At 38.7% G+C, this 18,932-nt stretch overlaps 1 protein-coding gene across 1 annotated transcript in view; it reads right to left on the minus strand.

Annotated features, from left to right (window-relative positions):
* Nucleotides 1-1,335: 1,335 nt before the first annotated feature.
* KCTD9 (potassium channel tetramerization domain containing 9) overlaps nucleotides 1,336-18,932 on the minus strand; it is a 58,963-nt gene continuing 41,366 nt past the window's right edge. The window contains exons 10-12 of the mRNA XM_082656837.1: nucleotides 5,950-6,055; nucleotides 5,069-5,202; nucleotides 1,336-3,256 (exon numbers count right to left, since the gene is read on the minus strand). Of these exons, the coding sequence (XP_082512963.1) occupies nucleotides 3,140-3,256; nucleotides 5,069-5,202; nucleotides 5,950-6,055 (357 nt within the window). The 3' untranslated portion in view covers nucleotides 1,336-3,139. The remainder of the gene's footprint in view (nucleotides 3,257-5,068; nucleotides 5,203-5,949; nucleotides 6,056-18,932) is intronic.

The following is an 18,932-nucleotide window of genomic DNA, read 5'->3' on the forward strand; positions in this document are numbered from 1 at the left end:
CAGCCACATGGTCTGTGAATTCATCCAGTATGCTTCATGCCCTTGAAGCCTGCCTTAGCATTGTTCTAGATCTCAAGGGCACCAAATAGGATATCAAATAAATATGCAATTAATGGAATGTGGAGGTTTGGTGACAAATTTTGATCCTTTTCACAGTTCCAAGGATAGATCGATTTACCAGGAAGCTGAATTTAGTTAATTGGGTTTAAATATTTGGATTTTATAGTTATACTTTTCCCCTAAATTTAGAAATTTCCCAAATTTTCAAGTATGGCTTTAGAGGGAAAATGGCCCCATTTTTAGCATTAAAAAAACAAACCCTCAGAATTATTAAAATGTAACAATAATGGTTTAGTAATCTTGCTGAATGACAGATGGAAACCTTCTTTGTCCTAATGTAAAATCTCAGCAGGAAGGACTCATGAACTCCTGCTGACATATCTAAAGTTGTGAAAGGGTTTTGGAGAATTTAATCCTTGCATAAGCTACTTTATCCCAAAAGTAATGTAACTGCTTTTAGAGTTGTACATTTTAAAGATGATAATACTTCCTTGGAGATTTAAAAAAATTCTAGGGCTTTTCATATATTAAAGATGATTTAAGGTTGACTTGCGGTAGATTTACTTCCAATTCATGAAATGAACAGTTGGAGAAAACACCCCAAGTCTTGATTTATGATGGTAAACTTCATAAGAAAATGAATTTACAATATTTCCTACTAAAATGGCTTTGAAATTATAGTTAAAAGGCTAGACTATATTACAGCATATGTATTGCTCTAAACAGTTACATGAGTTCTGAATTTTCTCAGTGTAGATAATTAGCTAATTTAGGTTTAAACCCTTTTCTAGCCCTTCCCCACCCCTCCTCCTCCAATTGTGTTTTTAACCTATGTGTACAGTCATGTTTCATTGCTCGGGTCAATGGAAGTTTTACTATTTTGAAACTTCCCTTCCTTCTTAAACTTCTTTCTTCTGGTTGTCAGGCTAGAACATTTTAGGGGCAATGTATCAATACGTAACCATCCTAATAAAAGCTAGCTGGTAATAATGTTCATCAGCTAAAGAGTAACACAAAAATTGAATTATTGGAAGACAGTATTTTCTTTCGTTAAGCATTAATGAAATGTCTTTGTGCTGTTAGAATGGTGGATTTTAAGAGGAGGGTCATAAAATAACCATGCTTAAAGAAATAACTTTAACGGCACTTCCTTCCTTTTCCACCCAGACCCTTGGGGCTGGTCTTCAACACATATTGAAGAAATGTAAGTAAATTTGGAAAGTTCTGATTTTCAAAAGCAAGACAAGAAACTCCTTTTCAACATTTTACGTCGTTTATTAATGCAGTATACATTAGATCCAAAACCTGCATTTTCTAAGCATACTGTGTTTGGATCTTTCAGATTCTTCTGCAGTCTTAGGTTATGTCTACAGATGTACCCTTAAGTGGATGAACAACACATTCTATAATTATTGAAAATATAGTACAGAGTGAAATGATTTAAATATAATTTAGGCACATATTGATTACGAAAATAGATATCTCTCAATACAATACTTCTCTGTCTTGGTAAAAATAATAAAGCAAAGAAAATAATTCATTTCTGAAGTTGCTTTCCTTCACCTGTAAAGGTCTGACCTCCTCCCACTATGCATATATACCCTTTACTGTTAAGGAAAGCTTTGCATATGTTTATATAGAAGAATAAGCTACGTAAATATTGAAGACATGTCATTCTCCCAAAGGAGACAAAGTGGTTTTTAATGATTCCTTGCCTCAAACCGATGAGTCTGCAGAATTCAGAACCCATATGGACACAGCTTAACATCCCTCCCTGCTCTTGGGGTAGACATAGGACACCGGTTACTGGTAAGGAAGTACAGGCCCTGCCCCTGCTGCTGCAGAGATAATGACTCAAAAAAGCCAGGCTAAAATTTATTAAAACAAAAGAAACCAGAAATATAAGAACCACAGGTGCTGACTTATTGGTATTACATCTTGGACCAGTCAAATGCCTTTATTTTCATTTAAGTTTGTTGATAGCTATAGTCAAACTGTCAGTTTAAAAGTCCTCATTCCCCGTTGTAGGGTTTTGAGCTGCAATTATATTATGTTGACTTCTAAAAGATGAATTTACCATATTCATTCGTATTTTATAGCTGATCGCAGTGGATTGGGATTTAATACCTATTTATTTCCGAGCTGGCCCTGTTTAAACTATTTAGCATTTGAATTAAATGAACGTTAATTATGCACCTTGGTTTTTTTGGTTCAGAACTATTTTCCTATGCTTGTTTTGACTCTACAGGAGGAAACCAGGCTAGCAGTGTAAACAGATAAAATTGCCTGGTCTGGCGTTGAGTGGAACTTGCTAAGAATGAAATCCTAAGGAATGCTCATTCAAAAGTTGTAGCTGTAAGTAAATCCTTCCTCCATTTGGAAAGTTCCACTGTTACTTAAGCTGACAATGATGGACAACAATATCTCTTGCCTTCCACTCTGTCTCAATCAGTAACAGAGGATTTCTTTAATTTAGCTAATGTTTTGTTCTTAAAGAAAAAAAAATGAACCTGAAAGCCTTGGGGAGTCTGATCTCACCATATTCACACGGTGTGACAGGTATTTAAAGTAGGGGAGGCATCACTAAAGCTACTGATATTTATAAACCTGAACAACCTTTTCAAAATTGTCATAAAGTTTAACAATTTAAATATCCATACTGCATCTAAAGATTCAATAAATATAATTGCATATGTTGTGCTTTTCATAAATTAAAATCTTCAAATGCATTTCAAACCAAGATGGTATTTCCACATCATGCCTATTGAAAAGCAAATATAATAGATACTATTCCTGGTCACAAAGCCAGGCAAATCCCCCTAACTCCACTCAAAAGGCAGCAATCTAATCTAGCTTCCCTACATCTACTAAATGAGTGCTTCTCTGTTAAAATCAGAATGTGGGAAAAAAGTCACTTTTTCCCCTTATGCACCTCTGAGAACAAGCATAATCCTCTCCTTGTTTTTTTTTTTAATTCCCTTCCAGTGTTATTTCTTCCAGACAGCTGAGTGGGTGGAGAAAGAAAAGTGATACGGAGAGCATTTCTCGTCTTCGGCATCTTCCTCCATCCCCAGGATTCTCATCTGACGCTTTGTGACATATGGAGTGGTGTCAGCATCTCTTCAAAGATGGCGCCCTTCACGTTGGAACCCCTCAGGTTGGCTTCTTGAAGGTCACACCCAGACAGGTCGCAGTTCTGTAGGACAAAAACAATATTCTTGGAAGTAACAGACAGATTTAAGGCCTTATCTGTTCCCTCTCAAAGTGATTCCTGGGGCATATTAGGAAAATGTTCCTGTACAATAAAACTCAGTTATTTCTGGAGAACTTCCAGAAATTTTAGAAGAAAGTCATATTTTCTTCTCTCTGTATTTACTCTCTCTAGTTGATGCTCAGGCTGACCACTGTCAATAGGTATAAACAAAAGTTAATGACGAAGCATGTCCCTTCTGTGTTTTAGGCATTTAAAATCCAGAATGGACTCCAATGGAGTAAAAAGTATCTAAACAATCCATGAACAATAATAATGCAAGGCATGGGAGTGAGGGGGTGGGGGAGACCGTGTAAAAAAAAATCTGAGAGAAAGGGATTTCACTTCATTAAATCGCATAATAGATTCTCCTTCAACCCTAACACTCTTAGAGCAAGGAATTACCTCTTTTTAACTCCCAAATTATTTGTACAGTTCAATGAGTTTTAATAAATGTATACAGCAGTGTAACCACCACCATAAGTGGGAACTGCTTTCAAATTTCCCTTGAGATCAGGGAGTGACAGATGAGACAGGGATTTTGGATAAGTCCTACATCCCTGGGGATGGTGGGGACAATGGTTAGAGAGAAGGGTGACTGCACATAACCTGTCAGCAGCTGCCCCAACAGTCAACCTGATTAGTCTTTGCAATCAGCTGGATAAAGAGAAGCTTTCTGCTGTTTAACCGCATTGACTACATGCTAACTCAAACCAAGGAAAAACAATCATCATCATAGGTGACAGTAACACATAATAAAAAACTAAATAATGGTGCTTATAATAGGTTTATACCTTCAGTCTTAGGCTGGTTCTTTTTGCCTTTAAGGTTAATGGGGCCTGCTACTACGCTGCTAAGACCTACCAAGAGAACAAGGCGAAAACATTTTAAAAAATCAACAGCAAGCTAAACGTTGACGCGCTAGTCTCTACAATCCAGTCTATGCCAGGTTTTCTTGTATCGGGCTGTACTGTTCAGTACGATAGTCCCAGCCACATGTGGCAGCTTATGTTTAAATGAATAAAAATTAAATTCAATTTAAAAAATCCATCTCTCAGTGGCACTGGCCACATTTTAAAAGCTCAGGAGCCATAGGTGGCTGGTGGTTACTGGACTGACAGCAGGGTCACAGAACATGCCCACTGTCGCAGAAAGAGCTACCAGAGAGCGATGATACAGACCTATTAACAGCTCTGGAGTCTGCACGCTAAATCTGCCAATCAAGATGATACATACAAGACACTACTGACGAAAAAGGTGACTGGACAGAATGAAAATCTCAGGTTGAGATTCAAAAAATATCATGCCGATTTAGAACAGGCTTCCCTGAACCTGATTTCAAACACAGATGTCATTTCAATTTCTCAAGTAGTTCAAGAAATAATCTGGCCCAATTAAATTCTGTTTGGAATTAAAATTTAAGGAAACCACAATCAACTGGATTAAAAAAGCATCTATCAAATGTATCTACTTGAGGGAGACCCAAGGAAAAGAGGAGAAATGAAATCAGCTCAGACTGAATGCCAGATTGAGTCTTCAAATCTGAACCTGGCATCTGTAACTTAGGTAACCGGATCCTACTCTGGAATTCAAATTTGTTTAAACAAGCAATTGAAAGGAAAGCATCCCTTCAGCTGGGCTGGCATGTTACCTGGCAGTTTTGACCAGCCAACTACTTTGTTTATGATCTCAATACATTTTGCAGGAGCTACTCAGTAATTCTAGATTAATAAAAACTCTTTCAACTTGCTGACTCACCTCCAAATCAGTTCCTGCCAGAGTCGCTCCTCTGAGGTTACAGTTCTTCAACTTTGCATTTTTTAAGGTAGCAACTCTCAGGTTAATTCCTGTCATTTGACTTCCTTCCATATCCACACCTTTCAGATTAGCACCTAAAGGGAATACATTTTAGGCACAGTTGAACTTGAAAATATTTATAGTCATCTATCTTCAAAAGATGCAAGGTGACTTATAATAGAGGTGAATGATGACCTCTGGATCCTTTGTAAATGACTGAATTATAAATCTGTCTCTCAACCAACATACATATATAAAGAGTTCTTTGTTAACAATATGTTTGCTTACACTATGAATTAAGCATTCATGTTTTAGTCTGTATTTTTGATGGAGGAATTAAATTCGGTCTTATGATAATTAGCACTTTTAAATATGCCCTGGAAAGTTCATGGCAGTGAAGATAAGTACTGTGTCTTCTAAATATACAAATAAATGAATTGACCAGTTCATGGACACAACAAAGCAATAAGGAATTCATAAACAAAATATTATATCCAAAAATGACAAAAAACTGCCTGGCTATATGCAAACTGAATTTCTTAATTTTGGTCCGTGTAAGGCTATGCTGTTCTGTTTGACAGTTTAAGATGTTGATACTTAATTCTCCAACTGAAGCCTCCTTAAACATTGGAGGCCACATTTCCCGAGTTCAGCATGTTGGTCACCAGGACTGAGACCAAGCAATGGCTTAATCCCTTTGCAAATTCTCTAAGTATAAGACAGAAGAAATCTACATCCCTATGGTTGTCATGTTTTAGCAGTAACAATTGTTTTGCAGGGCTTTTTACTTACTTAACAGTGTGTTTTTACCTTAGAGAAGGTAATTATAGATAGAATCTCACCTTCTAAATTGGCTTTAAGACCAGAAGGATCTTCAAAATTGCACAGTTTCAGGGATGCTCCTTCTGCATTAGAACAGAGCATCTTGACTCCCTGGAGATTTGCACACTGGCAAAGGAAAAGAGAAATGTCCACGTATTAAGGTTCAGAATTTTGTTTGGAATAGAAAAAATTAGCTCAAACAGTAAAAGAAACAAAAAGGAGGGAAAAAAAAAATCTCAGTTTGATACACTTACAATCAATTAGTTTCTGTTTACAATAAAGACTTTTCCAATTGAACCCAATAAAAACTGAGAAATGCTTTTAAAAAATAATTGTTTTAAAAAAAACAAAAGGCAAATAAACAACAGCATTCCTGCTTTACATGAAACTTAAGAGTTTAGATAAAGAAGCTGAGGAGTCTGGACCATGACATCCCTATTTCTGTTTTTATAAACAGCCCAGGCCATGACAATGTGACAGTTGAAATGTCTGGGTGAAGAAACTTGTTAGGGGTATGGATTTTCTCCTTCCTTATTATTGTAGGAATCAATCAATGAAATTCTTGATGCTCAATAATGCTACCACTACCTTCTTTTCAAAGGCCAGACTGCTAAGGCCAGTAATGAAAGGCATCATCTAGCTACAAACACCACCAAGTTGTTTGTAGGGTCTTTCTGTACCAACCAGCAATGTTGTTGCTATACCACATTGTCAATCCTGAGTACCCAAGCCACAGTACAAGATGTAAAGAGGAAAAAGCCAGAAAATATATGTTAGAATTGTAAATTATGCTAGTTTGTCTCAGAGGATTCAATGCCATCAGATCTGAACTCTAACAACTACTATCAGGCAGGAAGCTATCTGTAAAGTTGTTTTAAAAACTGTAAGGCACTACATAAATGATAACTGTAGTTATTATAAATTAGATCAGTGAAGAACTCTAAAATCCAAAGGCTGATCAAGTTATGTGATAGCTATACCTAACAAGAAAAATCCTTGTTTCGTAAGTGTAATTTCATTCACCCTACAGTCAATTCTAGTGAAAGGGAGATAAGCTATAGGCCATTTCAAATCACAGATAACTGACGAACACATGTGCATTTCCATCTGTGCCTGCGCTTTAATACCAGGTAGTACAGAAGCTCAGACTGACAGGTAGGACGATGAAGACCTGGAAGGACCAACATAACTCAAAGACGACTGGATTTTATGTGCTTGAAAATATAACAGGACAGGAAGCTGACAACTTGAAAATAAATGTCTCTGGTTCCCTATGTTATACTCCCAGGTAAAACAGATTGTAAGTATTATGAAAAGTTTCCAAGGTAATTATATAAGTACTGCTCTATACTCAAGGCTATGCTGTGGAATCTCAAAAAGAAACAAATATATAAGAAATTCAAGTTAAGTTTTCTGTCTTCAACCATAGAAAGCATTTCACCCACTATTTATCTAATGGTAAAGCAGGTCACCAACACTGAGACCTCAGAATTCAGCTCCTAAGTAAACCAGCATTGCAACTGTAAGAACTGGGCTATTTACTATATCAAGGGGCAATGGGTTTTGATGAAAGCAGTTAGGTTATTACTGTTTATTTAAAGTATGATAATGATATTAAGACTGTTTTTAAAAATGACCCTTATCTTTAAAAGATAAATAAAATAAATACAAGTGAAATGATGAGTTGCTGTCAAATAATCTTTGGAGAGGTACAGACAATACACGATTGTTTAAACACTGATATTGCTGAAGCTGAGGAATGGAGATATAAGGGGGATTCATTATACTAGCTCATTTTTGTTTATGTTTGACATTTTCCAAAGGAAAAAGTCATTTAAAAAAGACATAAGGAAAAGAAAATACACGGCTTAGAGTCTAGTTCTAACACTGTTGGCAAACTAGGCTTTGGGGCTTGGGCAAGTCTCCAGGTTTCAGTTTCTTAGTCTGTAACATGGGGTCACACTCGACCATCAAGGTCCCTTCCAGCTCTTACCATACTATAAGTCTTGCACTGGGAATGTGCAATGGATTCATAACAGCTGGATTATTATACCAGCTTTTACAAAGCAGACTAAAGTCAATAATGGCAGTTGGAGCACATGGAGGAAACACTCTAAAGGATGCTGACAGAACAGAGGGTGCAGGTCAGACATGGACCACGTAACTGTGATAACAGCTGAGGTCATCTTGGTCGACAGCAGAATTGGAGGGTTCCTATGGAAAGGTTTCACAGCCCATGAGGGAGGGATAAATTAGGAGAGAAGTTCAACAAGAGGGGTGGAACCATTAGGTGCATCTTGTGCTTAGAACACGTCATATTTTGTGGACACTGCAATATGTACGGCCATTCATCAGCAGTCATCTTCAAGTGCCAAAGACAATTAGCGATTAGTTTTGACCTTCACGGCCCACACACTCTGGGCAACAACTCCTCAACATGAGCCATTTTTTATCAATAATTAAATTTGCAATTCTATAGCACTTCAGTATGTATCAGATAAAATTACATAGGCCATTGAGAGACCAGTAAAAGGACCTTGAGCTCACCTCCTCTCATGAGCACACCAAAATCACAACTGCTGAACAACCAGTGATAAAAAAGACTGAAACCTACCCCAAAAAAGATACTCTAAATCCAAAGACATAAGGAAGAAACTATGAGATGGCAGGAGTGGTGCACTCACAATATAATCAAATCCCATACCAACCAGGTGGGTGATGCACAAACTGGAGAACAGTTATATCACAGAAGTTCTCCCACAGGAGTGACAGCTCTAAGTCCCACGCCAGGCTCCCCAGCTTAAAGGTCTGGCACCAGGAAGAGGAGCCCCCTGAGCATTTGGCTTTGAAGGCCAGCTTCCTGAGGAGCTCCACAGGACTGGGGGAAACAGAGACTCCACTCTTGAAGAGCACACACAAGATCTTGCATGCACTGGGACCCAGGGCAAAAGCAATGATTCCATAAGAGCCTGGGCCAGACCTAGCTGCTGGTCTTGGAGGGTCTCCTGGGGAGGTGGTGTGGGGGGCGACAGCTGTGGCTCTCTCTGGGGTCATAAAAGCTGGTGGTGGACATAGCAGGGATCTGCGTGAACTCTGGCTGGAGGCAGACATTTTGGGTCCCTGGCACCAAGACCTGGCCCCAACCAACAGCCTGTAGGCTCCAGTGCTGGGATGCCTCAGGCCAACCAACTAACAGCATGGAAACACAGCGCCACCTATCAGCAGACAGGCTGCCTAAAGACTTCCTGAGCCTACAGACACCTCTAGACATGCCCCCAGACACAGCCCTGCCTACCAGAGGGCCAAGAGCCAGCTCCACCCACCAGTGGGCAGGCACCAGCCGTTTCCGCTTGGTAGCCTGCACAAGCTTCTAGACAAAGCCTCACACAGCAGGGGGCAGACACTAGAAGCAAGAAAACTATGATCCTGCAGCACTGAGTATGCAAACATAGGTCAGAAAGTACCCTAGGACCAGGCTGGCCCTTGGGTGATGAGATGTCCCAGTGTACTGCTGGGACACATAGGACAACCCCTACTGAGGGCCACTTCTCCAAGGTCAAGAAACATAAGCCACTGCATACATAAAAATAAAACAGTAACTTAAACAAAATGAGATGGCAAAGGAATAAGTTCTGGAAGAAGGAACAAGATAAAACCCCAGAAGCAGAACAAATAAGTGCAGTGGAGATAGGCCATCTACCTGAGAAAGAGTTAAGAGTAATGATTGTGCAGATGATCCAAGAACTCGGGGAAAAAATGGATGCACAGAGCGAGAAGTTGCAAGAAGGTTTTTAGCAAAGAGTTAGAAAATATAAAGAATAACAAACAGAGTTGAAGAATACAATAGCAAATGAAAAATACACTAGAAGCAATCAGTAGCAGAATAAATGAGGCAGAAGAACAAAGCAGTGAGCTGGAAGACCGAGTGGTGAAAACCACTGCCGGGGAACAGAATAAAGAAAAAATAATGAAAGGAAATGAGAGTTTAAGAGCCCTCTGGAACAAATGTCAAACATACCAACATTCACATTAAAGGGGTCCCAGAAGGAGACGAGGGAGAGAAAGAACCTGAGAAAATATTTGAAGAGATAATAGCTAAAAATGTCCCTGACGTGGGAAAGGAAATAGTCACCAAAGTCCAGGAAGCACAGAGAGTGCCATGCAGGGTTAACCCAAGGAGGAACACACTTAGACACATAATAATCAAATTGATAAAATTGAAGACAGAGAAAATATTAAAAGCAACAAAGGAAAAGCAACAAATAACATACAAGGAAATCCCCTGAAGACTATCAGCTGATTTCTCAGCAGAAACTCTGCAGGCCAGAAAGTAGTAGCACGATATATCGATATATTTAAAGTGATAAAAGGGAAAAACCTCCAGCCAAGAACACTCTACCCAGCAAGGCTCTCGTTCAGATTCGACGGAGAAATCAAAAGCTTTACAGACAAGCAAAAATTAACAGAATTCGGCACCACCAAACCAGTTTTACAACAAATGCTAAAGGAACTTCTCCAAGTGGAAAAGAAAAGGTCACAGCTAGAAACAAGAAAATTATAAAATGGGAAAGTTCACTGGTAAAGGCAACTATAAACATAGGAAATCATCCACACACAAATATGATACCAAAACCAGTAATTGTGAGAGAAGGAGAGTACAAATGCAGGATATTTAAAATGCATTTGAAATTAAGAGATCAGCAACTTAAAACAATAATGTATACATACAGACTGGTATATTAAAACATCATGGTAACTACAAACAAAAAAATCTGTAATATATACACAAAAAAGAAAAAGGAACCCAAACACAACACTAAAGACAGTCATCAAATCACAAGAGAACAAAAGAGGAAACAGAAAGAAGACCTACAAAAACAAATCCAAAACAATTAACAAAATGGCAATAAGAACATACACACGGATAATTACCTTAAATATAAATGGATTAAATGCTCCAACCAAAAGACATAGACTGACTGCATGTAAAAACAGGACCCATGTATATGCTGTCTACAAGAGACCAACTTCAGAGCTACAGACAAATACAGACTGAAAGTGAGGTGATGGAAAAAGGTATTCCATGCAAATAGAAATCAAAAGAAGGCTGGAGTAGCAACACTCATATCAGACAAAATTGACTTTAAAATAGAAGACTGTTACAAGAAACAAAGGACACTACATAATGAACAAGGGATTAATCCAAGAAGATATAACAATTGTAAATATGTATGCACCAAGTACAGAAGCTCTTCAACATATAAGGCAGATGTTAACAGACATAAAAGAAGAAATTGAGAGTAACACAATAATAGTTGGGGACTTTAGTACCCCACTTACATCAATGGACAGAAAATCCAGACAGAAAATCAATATGGAAACACAGGCCTTAAATGAAACATCAGACCAGATGGACTTGAAATTTATAGAGCATTCCATCCGAAAGCAGCAGAATACACATTCTTTTCAAGTGCACATGGAACATTCTCCAGGATTGATCACATGGTGGGCCACAAAGCAAGTCTTGGTAAATTTAAGAAAACTGAAATTGTATCAAGCACCTTTTCCAACCACAACACTATGAGATTAGAAATCAACTACAAGAAAAAAACTGCAAAAAACACAAAAATGTGGAGGCTAAACAATATGCTACTAAACAACCAACGGATCACTATAGAAATCAAAGAGGAAACCAAAAAATACCCAGATGGGACTTCCCTGGTGGTCCAGTGGTTAAGAATCTGCCTTCCAATGCAGGGGACGTGGGTTCAATCCCTGGTCGGGGAACTAAGATCCCACATGCCATGGAGGAGCTAAGCCCGTGAGTCCCAACTACTGAGACTGCGCACTCTGGAGCCTGTGCGCCACATCTAGAGAGAAGCCCACGTGCTGCAACGAAGAGCCAATGCACTGCAACAAAAGATCCCGCATGCTGCAACTGAGACTTAACATAGCCAGTTAAATAAATATATATATTAAAAAACAAATAAACAAACAAAACAAAAAATACCTAGAGACAAATGAAGATGAAAACACAATGATCCAAAACCTACGGGATGCAGCAAAAGCAATTCTAAGAGGGAAGTTTATACTGATAAAAGCTTACCTCAGGAAACAAGAAAAATCTCAAATAAACAATCTAAACTTACACCTAAAGCAACAAGAGGAAGAAGAACAAAATCCAAAGTTAATAGAAAGAAAGAAGTCATAAAGATCAGAGCAGAAATAAATGAAACTGAGACTAAGAAAACAATAGCAAAGATCAGTGAAACTAAAAGCTGGTTCTCTGAGAAGATAAAACTAAAGGGAAGGGCCCAAATCAATAAAATTAGAACTGAAAAAGGAGAAGTAACAACTGACACTGCAGAAATACAAAGGAGCATTAGAGATTACTACAAGCAACTATATGCCAATAAAATGGGCAACCTAGAACAAATTCTTAGAAAGGTACAATCTCACAAAACTGAACCAGGAAGAAATAGAAAATATGAACAGACCAACTACAAGTACTGAAATTGAATCTGTGATTAAAAAAACTCCCAACAAACAAAAGTCCAGGACCACAAGACTCCACAGGTGAATGCTCTCAAACATTTAGAGAATAGTTAACACCTACACTTCTGAAACTATTCCAAAAAATTGCACAGGAAGAAGCACTTCCAAACTCACTCTATAAGGCCACCATCACCCTGATACCATAATCAGACAAAGATACCACAAAAAAAGAAAATTACAGGAGATTATCAGGCAAAAATCCTCAACAAAATAGTAGCAACCCGGAAGCCAACAAAACATTAAAAGGATCATACATGATAATCAAGTGGGATTTATCCCAGGGATGCAAGGATTTTTCAATATCTGCAAACCAATCAGTGTGATACATCCCAGTAAAAAACTGAAGACTAAAAACCATATTATCATCTCAATAGATGCAGAAAAAGCTTTTCATAAAATTCAACATCCAGATTGGTTCAAGATGTTGGAGTAGAAGGACATGCTCTCACTACCTCTTGCGAGAACACTGGAATCACAAGTAACTGCTGAACAATCATCGACAGGAAGACACTGGAACTCACCAAAAAAGATATCCCACATCCAAAGACAAAGGAAAAGCCACAATGAGATGGCAGGAGGGGCACAATCACAATAAAATCAAATCCCATAACTGCTGGGTGGGTGACCCACAAACTGGAGAACTCTTATACAACAGAAGTCCACCCACTGGAGTGAAGGTTCTGAGCCCCACGTCACGCTTCCGAACCTGGAGTCCGGCAGCGGGAGGAGGAATTCCTAGAAAATCAGACTTTGAAGACTAGTGGGATTTGATTGCAGGATGTTGACAGGACTGGGGTAAACAGAGACTCCACTCTTGGAAGGCACACACAAAGTAGTGTGTGCATTGGGACCCAGGGGAAGGAGCAGTGACCCCATAGAGACTGAAACAGAACTACTTGCTAGTGTTGGGGGGTCTCCTGCAGAGGCGGGGGTTGGCTCTGTCTCACTGTGAGGACAAGGACACTGGAAGCAGAAGTTCTGGGAAGTATTCCTTGGCGTGAGCCCTCCCAGAGGCTGCCATTAGCCCCACCAAAGAGCCCTGTTGTTGTTTGGCCTGAGGCTCCAGTGTTGGGTGCCTCAGGCCAAACAACCAACAGGGAGGGAACCCAGCCCCACCATCAGCAGACAAGTGGATTAAAGTTTTACTGAGTTCTGCCCACCAGAGCAACAAACAGCCAGCTCTATCCACCACCAGTCCCTCCCATCAGGAAACTTGCACAAGCTTCTTAGATAGCCTCATCCACCAGAGGGCAGGCAGCAGAAGCAAGAAGAACTAAAATATTTATACACCCAACATAAGAGCACCTCAATACATAAGGCAAATACTAACAGCCATAAAAGCGGAAATCGACAGTAACACATACATAGTAGGGGGCTTTAACACCCCACTTTCACCAATGCACAGATCATCCTAAATGAAAATAAATAAGTAAACACAAGCTTTAAATGATACATTAAACAAGATGGACTTAAATGATATTTATAGGACATTCCATCCAAAAACAACAGAATACACATTTTTCTCAAGTGCTCATGGAACATTCTCCAGGACAGATCATATCCTAGGTCACAAATCAAGCCTTGGTAAATTTAAGAAAATTGAAATTGTATCAACTATCTTTTCCAACCAAAACGCTATGAGACTAGATCTCAATTACAGGAAAAGATCTGTAAAAAATACAAACACATGGAGGCTAAACAATACACTACTTAATAACAAAGTGATCACTGAAGAAATCAAAGAGGAAATAAAAACATACCTAGAAACAAATGACAATGGAGACACAACAACCCAAAACCTATGGGATGCAGCAAAAGCAGTTCTAAGGGGGAAGTTTATAGCAATACAATACTACCTTAAGAAACAGGAAACATCTTGAATAAACAACTTAAACTTGCACCTAAAGCAATTAGAGAAAGAAGAACAAAAAACCCCCAAAGTTAGCAGAAGGAAAGAAATCATAAAGATCAGATCAGAAATAAATGAAAAAGAAATGAAGGAAACAATAGCAAAGATCAATAAAACTAAAAGCTGGGTCTTTGAGAAGATAAACAAAATCGATAAACCATTAGCCAGACTCATCAAGAAAAAAGGGAGAAGACTCAAATCAGCAGAATTAGAAATGAAAAATCAGAAGTAACAACTGACACTGCAGAAATTAAAAAGATCATGAGAGATTACTACAAGCAACACTATGCCAATAAAATGGACAACCTGGAGGAAATGGACAAATTCTCATACATGCACAACCTGCCAAGACTGAATCAGGAAGAAAAGGAAAATATGAACAGACCAATCACAAGCACTGAAATTGAAACTGTGATTAAAAAACTTCCAACAAACAAAAGCCCAGGACCAGATGGCATCACAGGCGAATTCAATCAAACATTTAGAGATAGAGCTAACACCTATCCTTCTCAAACTCTTCCAAAATATAGCAGAGGGAGGAACACTCCCAAACTCATTCTACGAGGCCACCATCACCTTGATACCAAAACTAGACAAGGATGTCACAAAGAAAGAAAACTACAGGCCAATATCACAGATGAACATAGATGCAAAAATCCTCAACAAAATACTAGCAAACAGAATCCAACAACACGTTAAAAGGATCATACACCATGATCAAATGGGGTTTAATCCAGGAATGGAAGCATGCTTCAACATATGCAAATCAATCAATGTGATAAACCATATTAACAAATTGAAGGAGAAAAACCATATGATCATCTCAATAGATGCAGAGAAAGCTTTTGACAAAATTCAACAACCATTTTGATAAAAACCCTGCAGAAAGTACGCATAGAAGGAACTTTCCTCAACATAATAATGGCCATATATGACAAACCCACAGCCAACATCGTCCTCAATGGTGAAAAACTGAAAGCATTTCCACTAAGATCAGGAACAAGACTAGGTGGCCCACTCTCACCACTATTATTCAAAATAATTTTGGAAGTTTTAGCTACAGCAATCAGAGAAGAAAAGGAATCCAAATCGGAAAAGAAGTAAAGCTGTCACTGTTTGCAGATGACGCGATACTATACATAGAGAATCCTAAAGATGCTACCAGAAAACTCCTAGAGCTAATCAATGAATTTGGTAAAGTAGCAGGATACAAAATTAATGCACAGAAATCTCTGGCCTTCCTATACACTAATGATGAAAAATCTGAAAGTGAAATCAAGAAAACACTCCCATTTACCACTGCAACAAAAAGAATAAAATATCTAGGAATAAACCTACTTAGGGAGACAAAAGACCTGTATGCAGAAAATTATAAGACACTGATGAAAGAAATTAAAGATGATACAAATAGATGGAGAGATATACCATGTTCTTGGATTGGAAGAATCAACATTGTGAAAATGACTCTACTACCCAAAGCAATCTACAGATTCAGTGCAATCCCTATCAAACTACCACTGGCATTTTTCACGAAACTAGAACAATAAATTTCACAATTTGTAATGGAAACACAAAAGACCCCAAATAGCCAAAGCAATCTTGAGAAAGAAAAACGGAGGTGGAGGAATCAGGCTCTCTGACTTCAGACTATACTACAAAGCTACAGTTATCAAGACGGTATGGTACTGGCACAAAAACAGAAAGATAGATCAATGGAACAGGATAGAAAGCCCAGAGATAAACCCACGCACATATGGTCACCTTATCTTTGACAAAGGAGGCAGGAATGTACAGTGGAGAAAGGACAGCCTCTTCAATAAGTGGTGCTGGGAAAACTGGACAGGTACATGTAAAAGTATGAGATTAGATCACTCCCTAACACCATACACAAAAATAAGCTCAAAATGGATTAAAGACCTAAATGTAAGGCCAGAAACTATCAAACTCTTAGAGGAAAACATAGGCAGAACACTCTATGACATAAAATACAGCAAGATCCTTTTTGACCCACCTCCTAGAGAAATGAAAATAAAAACAAAAAGGAACAAATGGGACCTAATGAAACTTCAAAGCTTTTGCACAGCAAAGAAAACCATAAACAAGACCAAAAGACAACCCTCAGAATGGGAGAAAATATTTGCAAATGAAGCAACTGACAAAGGATTAATCTCCAAAATTTATAAGCAGCTCATGCAGCTCAATAACAAAAAAACAAACAACCCAATCCAAAAATGGGCAGAAGACCTAAATAGACATTTCTCCAAAGAAGATATACAGACTGCCAACAAACACATGAAAGAATGCTCAACATCATTAATCATTAGAGAAATGCAAATCAAAACTACAATGAGATATCATCTCACACCAGTCAGAAAAGTCATCATCAAAAGATCTAGAAACAGGGCTTCCCTGGTGGCGCAGTGGTTGAGAGTCCGCCTGCCGATGCAGGGGACACGGGTTCATGCCCTGGTCCGGGAGGATCCCACATGCCGCGAAGCGGCTGGGCCCGTGAGCCATGGCCGCTGAGCCTGCACGTCTGGAGCCTGTGCTCTGCGGCGGAAGGGGCCGCAACGGTGAGAGGCCCGCGTACCGCAAAAAAAAAAATCTAGAAACAATAAATGCTGGAGAGGGTGTGGAGCAAAGGGAACCCTCTTGCACTGCTGGTGGTAATGTAAATTGATACAGCCACTGTGGAGAACAGTATGGAGGTTCCTTAAAAAACTACAAATAGAACTACCATATGACCCAGTAATCCCACTACTGCGAATTATACCCTGAAAAAACCATGATTCAAAAAGTCATGTGCCAAAATGTTCATTGCAGCTCTATTTACAATAGCCCAGAGATGGAAACAACCTAACTGTCCATCATCGGCTGAATGGATAAAGAAGATGCGGCACATATATACAATGGAATATTACTCGGCCATAAAAAGAAACGAAATGGAGCTATTTGTAATGAGATGGATAGACCTAGAGTCTGTCATACAGAGTAAAGTAAATCAGAAAGAGAAAGACAAATACCGTATCCTAACACATATATATGGAATTTAAGAAAAAAAATGTCATGAAGAACCTAGGGGTAAGACAGGAATAAAGACACAGACCTACTGGAGAACGAACTTGAGGATATGGGGAGGGGAAGGGTGAGCTGTGACCAAGCGAGCGAGAGGCAAGGACATATTTACACTACCATACGTAAGGTAGATAGCTAGTGGGAAGCAGCCACATAGCACAGGGATATCAGTTCGGTGCTTTGTGACCGCCTGGAGGGGTGGCAAAGGGAGGGTTGGAGGGAGGAATATGCAAGAGGGAAGAGATATGGGAACATATGTATATGTATAACTGATTCACTTTGTTATAAAGCAGAAACTAACACACCATTGTAAAACAATTATACTCCAATAAAGATGTTAAAAAAAAAAAAAAAGAAGAACTACAAGTCTGTGGAACAAAAACCACATTCATAGCAAGACAAGATGAAAAGGCAGAGGGCTATGTACCAGATGAAGGAACAAGATAAAACCCCAGAAAAACCACTAAATGAAGTGGAGATAGCATTCAGAATAATGGTAGTGAAGATGATCCAGGACCTCAGAAAAATAATGGAGGCAAAGATCAAGAAGATGAAAGAAATGTTTAACAAAGACTTAGAAGAATTAAAGAACAAACAAACAGAGATGAACAATACAATAATGGAAATGAAAAATACAGTAGAAAGAATCAATAGCAGAATAACTGAGGCAGAAGAACGGATAAGCAACCTGGAAGACAGAATGGTGGAGTTCACTGTTGCAGAACAGAATAAAGAAAAAGAATGAAAAGAAATGAAGACAGCCTAAGAGACCTCTGGGACAACATTAAGCGCAACAAAATTTGCATTATACGGGTACCAGAAGGAGAAGAGAGAGAGAAAGTACCATAGAAAATACTTGAAGAGATTATAGTTGAAAACTTCCCTAACATGAGAAAGGAAATAGCCACCCAAGTCCAGGAAGCACAGAGAGTCCCATACAGGCTAAACCCAAGGAGAAACACACCAAGACACATAGTAATCAAATTGGGAAAAATTAAAGACAAAGTAAAATCATTGAAAGCAGCAAGGGAAAAATGACAAATAACATACAAGGGAACTCCCGTAAGGTTAACAGCTGATTTCTCAGCAGAAACTCTACATGCCAGAAGGGAGTGGCATGATATACTTAAAGTGATGAAAGGGAAGAACCTACAACCAAGATTACTCTACCCTGCAAGGATCTCATTCAGATTCGATGGAGAAATCAAAAGCTTTACAGACAAGCAAAAGCTAAGAGAATTCAGCACCACCAAACCAGCTCTACAACAAATGCTAAAGGAACTTCTCTAAGTGGGAAACACAGGAGAAAAAAAGGACCTACAAAAACAAACCCCAAACAATTAACAAAATGGTAATAGAAACATACATATAATTACTTTAAACGTGAAAGGATTAAATGCTCCAACCAAAAGACACAGGCTTGCTGAATGGATACAAAAACAAGACCCATCTATATGCTGTCTA

The sequence above is a fragment of the Grampus griseus genome (assembly GCF_964374135.1).
Source record: "Grampus griseus genome assembly, chromosome: 6".
Taxonomy (NCBI): Eukaryota; Metazoa; Chordata; class Mammalia; order Artiodactyla; family Delphinidae; genus Grampus; species Grampus griseus.